At 45.5% G+C, this 7,760-nt stretch overlaps 1 protein-coding gene across 1 annotated transcript; it reads right to left on the bottom strand.

The window, feature by feature from the left end:
• Positions 1-2,321: 2,321 nt before the first annotated feature.
• Positions 2,322-7,365, bottom strand: si:ch211-246m6.4 (transcription factor 15). Its single transcript, XM_034182222.1, has 2 exons — positions 6,808-7,365; positions 2,322-2,650 (listed from the first exon to the last, which is right to left on the bottom strand). Exons 1-2 carry the CDS (start codon positions 7,339-7,341, stop codon positions 2,615-2,617), a joined length of 570 nt encoding a protein of 189 aa, XP_034038113.1. The 5' UTR covers positions 7,342-7,365; the 3' UTR covers positions 2,322-2,614.
• Between the last annotated feature and the right edge of the window lie 395 nt (positions 7,366-7,760).

The raw sequence follows: 7,760 nt of genomic DNA, 5'->3' as shown, positions 1-7,760 counted from the left end.
GGGGGTGATGAGTTGATTGATCCTGGTTCAAGTGTACAAACTGGAATCCTTGGATGTGACATTTCTGTTCTATGGAGATTTATCATGTTCTGGTGGGAAGACGGTGAAGGTTCATGCAGAACTGTGTGGTATATGGAGGTGCCACGTTTATGACCTGACCACAGACTGGAAGCTTCCCTAAAGCTCAAACTCTGACTTAATCTGGTTAAACTTGGTCTTTCTTTTTTTTTTTTTTTTATTATTCACACAGGTGTTTATGTAATCTGACTGGAGGACTTGCAGACACACTGACAAACCTGGTGAGCCAAAGGGAATGTGGCTAATGTCCTCACGAGGTGTTTTGGAGGAATCTATCTGAGGTCTAGTGACCCTCAGTTGTTTGTAGTGATCTCAAAGTGCTGTGTTTCTCTGAAACGACACCTCATCCCCTCACATTCATGCAAAGTGATGTGACGTCTGACCCGTACGATCGTGACTGCAGAACCTGAAGAGCTGAAGGACTCTGTCTGGGTTCATGGTGGTCCTCGATCAGCCATCAGCAGTGTTGCCGTTTGTGGTGAACGTGTTGGACTTCTAGACATTCGTGTATCTCAGCAGTGATCTTCGTGGATCTGGGTCCTCGGCCTTTGAGATCCAGAGACACCTGAGAGGATCAGTTTGATCTGGTTGTTGAAACTCTCATCAGAATTATTTTAAAGTTCCTGTGGTTGAAGGATTACTTGAAAATCAGATACTCAAGAGGACAAACCAGTAAGAAGCTTAGTTTTATTGTACAAAATTAATGATCCAGCAGTCTCTCAGTATTTCAATGTGCAAAGGACACAGACGTATTCAAGTACTTCAGCTACACAGTAACGTCACACGTGACTTCGAGGTAGACCTTCTTTCTGTGCGTGGCCTTAAAACATGTTGGAGGTAGTGTGCAACATTTCCCAGTCTGATTCTTACAAACACATCCGGGTCACAAAGTTCAAATTATTGCATAAGGTAACAATATGCACTTTATGTGCATGTTATGTTCCACCTTCACATGCACAGAAATGTAGTGTTTGTAACGTTTCCCATCAAAGGTTTGAAACAATTTCCATTACTGGGCGACTTTTTGTGTGTCCTGGGGATAAAATGTGACACACACACACACACACACACACACACACACACACACACACACACACACACACACACACACACACACACACACACACACACACACGCACGCACGCACGCACACGCACGCACACGCACTTGTTTTCACCTTGGGTGTCCCCTCACCCATATCTGCTCAAGGTCCAATGGATCCAGACACCGGGACCGGTGCACAACTTTCCAAATAGCAAAACTTTATTATAATACCAACTTTCAACCACCTGCAATTACACCAACCACCACAAGGTGGTGCCGCCAGCTTTGATAATTGCACAGACACGAGCCCTGTGGTCATGTTTGAAATCCAGACGAAGTCATCCATGTCACCCAGAAGCTCTAATCTTAACATTTCATTTGTCTCAGTTGATGGAGTAAAAACACTGCAGGCGTTAGATGTGGACAAACACGTGTTTCCAGGACACGAATCCAAAACACAGGTGTGACCCAAGGATGGGAAGGACCACAGGGGCAACAGACTTCCCTTTCCTGGGCCACACTGACCACCTCTGACTGGGGGATCCCGAGGCGTTCCCAGGTCAGTGTGGAAATATAATCTCTCCACCTAGTCCTGGGTCTTCCCCAGGGTCTCCTCCCAGGTAGACGTGCCTGGAACACTTCCCTAGGGAGGCGCCCAGGAGGCATCCTTACCAGATGCCCGAACCACCTCAGCTGGCTCCTTTCAATGTGAAGGAGCAGCGACTCTACTCCGAGCTCCCCACGGATGACCAAACATCTCACCGTATCTCTAAGGGAGACACCAGCCACCCTCCTGAGGAAGCCCATTTCAACTGCTTGTACCCACGATCTAGTTCTTTCGGTCGTGACCCAACGCTCATGACCATAGGTGAGAGTAGGAACGAAGATTGACCAGTAGATCGAGAGCTTCACCTTTTGGTTCAGCTCCCTTTTCGTCACAACAGTACAGCAGAGCAAATGTAACACCGTCCCTGCTGCACCGATTCTCTAGTCAATCTCACGCTCCATCATCCCCTCACTCGTGAACAAGACCCCAAGGTACTTGAACTCCTTCACTTCGCAGCCTTCACTCTTCTGACAGATCAAAAAAAACTAAGTTTGACTTCATCATTTTAATGTCCTGGAGTCTTTGTTGATGTTGGTTCTCATCCTTTTAAGGTGGACAGACACTGATGCTGCGTTTAAGGCGACGTTCTTTCAACTGACAGCACCCGCTGCAGTGGTCAATGATTTTTTTTTGTCTGGTGTGGAGTCAAACATGACGTGGGGGGTTAATAGAAGGCGTGATACTAAAATAAGCCCGTCAGGAGCAACTTGCTCCAGGAGCTCAGGTTGCAGTTCAACCAAAACACAAGATCAGGAGCAGACAAACGTGAACAGAAAGTGCTTTTCAGTGTCAGTTCCAAAAATAAATAGATTTATGTACAAAGTCCTGCCGCGTGGATTTCTGGACCACGTGTAAACAACATGAAGGTGGACTCGTTGACACACTTCACACAGCAGCCCCGTGCTTCCCGCCGTCTCTGACCTGTTGACACAAAGAAACTCATGTTTAGATCAAACCAAAACACACTCATCATGTTCATCCTGGAGAAACCTACAACTTCGGTTCAGCCTAGTTCGATCTGCTCTGTCCCGCTCTGTTCCACTCCTTCACACATCTGACACTAACCTCATTTTTCAGGGAAAATATTTTGGATTCTCCCGATTTGCTCAGGGACATCACCGTGTATCCAGAATGGAACTGCCTGTTAATTTGGCACAAGTTTTACACTGGATGTCCTTCGTGATACAATTCCATATGTACTTGGAGACTGGAGCAGGCATGGCCTCAGTTCGAGGATCTTGCTGATTCTTTCAACCTGCTTCAAAAATTTGTGTTCTGTGTGATTTCTGTAACGTCACCATCAGTAAAGAGATCCGCATTCCATTTGTAAGCATCAGTTATTTGTACGTTGTACACATGGAAACTGAATGTAATTAATGACCCTTTTACATATTTAAATGATACAAGTTTCCGGGTCTTCTGTTGGCTGGCTCAAACTGGAAACCAAACAATTTTAAGGCGTTCTTCAAGGTTCCGTCTTTGGACTTCTGCTTTTTAATCCCCACAAACTACTGTTTGGCTAAATGACAGACTATCATCATGCTTTATGCTGATGATACACCAGTATATACACAGTTTTTGTAATTTAGCCTCACCAGAAACTCCTAAAAGCTATGTGGTCTGACTCCTCATTGGGTCTGTAATCTGTTCACTGGCTATCGTGACACCTCGCTGGTCATCCAGTGCTAGTTTTTTCCCCATTTTAAATAGCTACTTTGGTCTAATTCTGATTTTAAATCTCAAACTTCATTCAAAAACAAACTACAAACTTTTGTCAAAACTTGACAGGCTTAGAATAAAAGATTCTAAAAGATGATTGACATAGTTTGGCCATGTGACTTCTTTTAGTGTGATGTAACTGATTTCTTATGCTTCCACACTTATGCTGCCATGTTGACTAATTCTCCGTAGCCTGAATGGGTGGTTGATGGGAAAGTCACAGATGCTGACATCATGGTTAAACTGGTCCATTGAGCCATGTTGTCCTTCGCTGTGGGCACTTGTGTAAAGGTTTACCAGCAATTCCACCCCAAACCAATGGATGGTTCTGGTCAGGTTGTTAACTGAGGATGGATGTTGTGTCGTCAAAGGCAGAGCAGGTTTAGGAACTGCTCGACTGTGTGTGTGTGTGTGGTCGATGTGTACACAATTAAAACTTGGTACACAAACACCTCAGACAAGTTCAGTGTTGGACACCTTGAAATTCTGATTGTGGCCACCAGGGACCACAGACTGGGATACTTTTGCACGTTATTTTTACAAAGACCTGGCGCCTTACTTTGACCTTGACCCAGTGTGCCGTTTGGCTCGGTGACACAGGTTATGGTAAGTATTACCTTTTTTTTTTTAGCATCAGTTGTTGTTTAGTTAACATACAGTGAATAAAATCTAATTCAGGAAACAAATAACAGGTAGAACTTATGTTGCAGTCCTCTCAGGTTAAGCAGATCTCCCACTGCCGATTTCTTTTAGTGGCTTAGGAAAAAAAAAAAAAACTGGATACCTAATTGGGCCGTGCAGAGTGTGATCTGTGTTATCGTGTTGTAGCTTGTAGTGACCGATCATGACGTTTTTTAAAATGAACACAAAAACCTGACCTACAAAAGTGTTATTTGTGCAGATCGAGGAAAACTGAGTCGTTGACTTTAATTTTACAGGCAGCTTTGGTTTTTATTTTGATCCTGCATCTTGAAATAAATAGTTTCTGCTTGAATGCAGTTTAGGTTGTGCAGTCATTCTGATGCCAAGTTACAATTAAAGGCAAAAATGAAAATACAAAGCAGATTATTTTCTGTTTTGGAGCAGAGTGCTTTCAATAACTGGAGCGGGCAGCTGTGTCTGTGTGTGTTTTTGTTATCAAATCTCTGGATAAATTTGAAGTGATTACCCTAAATCATGGGGCTATATGCTTATAATTAATGTTCTGTGACTCTGTGCTTGTTGCTAGCACCTCGTTAGTATCATGGTAAGTATTCCGGCCTGTTATGTGGGACACTGGAATTTGATTCTCTGACGAGGAGAACAAGACTTTTTCTTTTTTCACTCCCTTCATATCTGGAGTTGCGTCAGGAAGGGCATCCAGCGTAAAACTTGTGCCAATTACCAATGCGGATCTGGTTGTATCCGCTGTGGCGACCCCGAACAAAACCGGGAGCAGCCGAATGAACAACAACAACTCCATGAAAGGTGTCTGCAGTCTTCAGCAGAAGACAGTTGTAACCAGATACTTTTTGCAGTAATGTTACTCGTGCACAGAGTGCACACAGCACCAGTGGGAGCACACAGGAGCAAATCAGGTTTGATGTTATTTTTTAGTTTGGGATGGCATTAATCGTCAAATCAAATCAAATTAATTTCATTTATATAGCGCCAAATCGCTTTATATTGTAAGGCAAGGCCATACAATAATTATGTAAAACCCCAACGGTCAAAACGACCCCCTGTGAGCAAGCACTTGGCGACAGTGGGAAGGAAAAACTCCCTTTTAACAGGAAGAAACCTCCAGCAGAACCAGGCTCAGGGAGGGGCAGTCTTCTGCTGGGACTGGTTGGGGTTGAGGGAGAGAACCAGGAAAAAGACATGCTGTGGAGGGGAGCAGAGATCGATCACTAATGATTAAATGCAGAGTGGTGCATACAGAGCAAAAAGAGAAAGAAACACTCAGTGCATCATGGGAACCCCCCAGCAGTCTAAGTCTATAGCAGCATAACTACGGGATGGTTCAGGGTCACCTGATCCAGCCCTAACTATAAGCTTTAGCAAAAAGGGAAGTTTTAAGCCTAATCTTAAAAGTAGAGAGGGTGTCTGTCTCCCTGATCTGAATTGGGAGCTGGTTCCAGAGGAGAGGAGCCTGAAAGCTGAAGGCTCTGCCTCCCATTCTACTCTTAAAAACCCTAGGAACTACAAGTAAGCCTGCAGTCTGAGAGCGAAGCGCTCTATTGGGGTGATATGGTACTATGAGGTCCCTAAGATAAGATGGGACCTGATTATTCAAAACCTTATAAGTAAGAAGAAGCATTTTAAATTCTATTCTAGAATTAACAGGAAGCCAATGAAGAGAGGCCAATATGGGTGAGATATGCTCTCTCCTTCTAGTCCCCGTCAGTACTCTAGCTGCAGCATTTTGAATTAACTGAAGGCTTTTCAAGGAACTTTTAGGACAACCTGATAATAATGAATTACAATAGTCCAGCCTAGAGGAAATAAATGCATGAATTAGTTTTTCAGCATCACTCTGAGACAAGACCTTTGTAATTTTAGAGATATTGTGTAAATGCAAAAAAGCAGTCCTACATATTTGTTTAATATGCGCATTGAATGACATATCCTGATCAAAAATGACTCCAAGATTTCTCACAGTATTACTAGAGGTCAGGGTAATGCCATCCAGAGTAAGGATCTGGTTAGACACCATGTTTCTAAGATTTGTGGGGCCAAGTACAATAACTTCAGTTTTATCTGAGTTTAAAAGCAGGAAATTAGAGGTCATCCATGTCTTTATGTCTGTAAGACAATCCTGCAGTTTAACTAATTGGTGTGTGTCCTCTGGCTTCATGGATAGATAAAGCTGGGTATCATCTGCATAACAATGAAAATTTAAGCAATACCGTCTAATAATACTGCCTAAGGGAAGCATGTATAAAGTGAATAAAATTGGTTCTAGCACAGAACCTTGTGGAACTCCATAATTAACCTTAGTCTGTGAAGAAGATTCCCCATTTACATGAACAAATTGTAATCTATTAGATAAATATGTGGGAGTCTATGGCATGAATTAGAATCAATAGCCGGAGGGACACGTGGTTAATATTCGCCAAATGCTTATTACAGAGATATCAGGATCCATGAATAACTACATTATTAACTTTTGGGGAAAATGCAGTTTGAGTTTTCCTTACTGCCTCTATGTTTTCTTTTCAATAATATGTGATAGAAAATGCAAATATCCCGAGGTGTGATTGATGACGTTTTAATGTGACTCATGTTGGAAAGTCTTTAAATGTTTTGGTGTGACGTTTTTAAAGGGGATGATTTTAATCTTTTGCTCACTGAAATTGTTTGTTTGTTTGTTTGCTCACCAGCCTCCTCTGGTTGCTGAGGCAGAAGGTGCAGATGGGGCGCAGCGGGGGCGCGCTGCGCGCGGCCGGCCCGTGCACGGCGCTCCGGTAGCGGAGGCACGGCTGCCCGTCGCGGCTCTCCTCCTCCTCCTCCTCCTCCTGCTCCTCCTGCAGCAGGAGCACGTTGGCCAGGTGGGAGATGTAGCTGGCGGCCAGACGCAGAGTCTCGATCTTTGAGAGCTTCCTGTCGGCGGGCTCGGTGGGAATGAGCGTGCGCAGCGCCGTGAACGCCGTGTTCACGCTGTGCGTCCGGTCCCGCTCACGCGCGTTCGCCGCCTGCCTCTGTTTGCTGGCGCCGGACGCACGCGCGTCTCCGCCGCTGCTTCGCCTCCGCCGCCGCCTCCGCCTCGGCGCGCCTCCTCCTCCTCCGCCGCCACCGCCGCTCTCCGCCTCTTCCTCCGGCGGCGGCGGCGGGCTGCAGCCGTGCGACGTGTCGCTGCTGTCCGCCGCGTCCCGGTCGGAGAAACCACCGGGCTGCGCGCTGCTGGACTTCATGCTGTGACTGGTGCTGTGCGCGTGGCGGCGCGGGCGTGCGGGCGGCGACACATCACTTTATCCTGAGGGTGAAAATAGCACCGGGGGCCCGAGCAGCTGCCGCCGATCCGGTGACCGAGGGGGTTTGCGCTGCATACAATTTCTCATGAATGACGACTGCTTTCCTCTCCGCGGGGGTCGCCAGGACCTCCACGGAAAAGGGAAGACAGGTGGAATCTGCAGGGGGAGGAGGAGGGGACACTTGCTGTGGGTCTTTAAATTAGACTCCACCGATATGCTGCTCGAGTCTGTCCGCACCAATACCGTCTCATTTTAGGCCGATATTATTTCACATCGATACCATCTGATTTTAGACCCGTATTTTTTTTTTTTGCATCATCTGATTTTAGACCAATATTCTTTCACATCGATGCCATCTG

Source organism: Thalassophryne amazonica, chromosome 1, assembly GCF_902500255.1.
Source record: "Thalassophryne amazonica chromosome 1, fThaAma1.1, whole genome shotgun sequence".
Classification (NCBI taxonomy): Eukaryota; Metazoa; Chordata; class Actinopteri; order Batrachoidiformes; family Batrachoididae; genus Thalassophryne; species Thalassophryne amazonica.
The sequence above is the reverse complement of the archived record's forward strand: the minus strand, read 5'-3'. Positions and strand labels throughout refer to the sequence as shown.

What these genes read in the sequence shown, in the direction of transcription:
- si:ch211-246m6.4 (XM_034182222.1), bottom strand. Translation starts at nt 7,341, where the DNA reads ATGAAGTCCAGCAGCGCGCAGCCCGGTGGTTTCTCCGACCGGGACGCG. An exon ending in TCAGCAACCAGAGGAGGCTG is followed by an intron (nt 2,651 to 6,807) that starts GTGAGCAAACAA and finishes TTGTGTCAACAG; the next exon opens with GTCAGAGACGGCGGGAAGCA.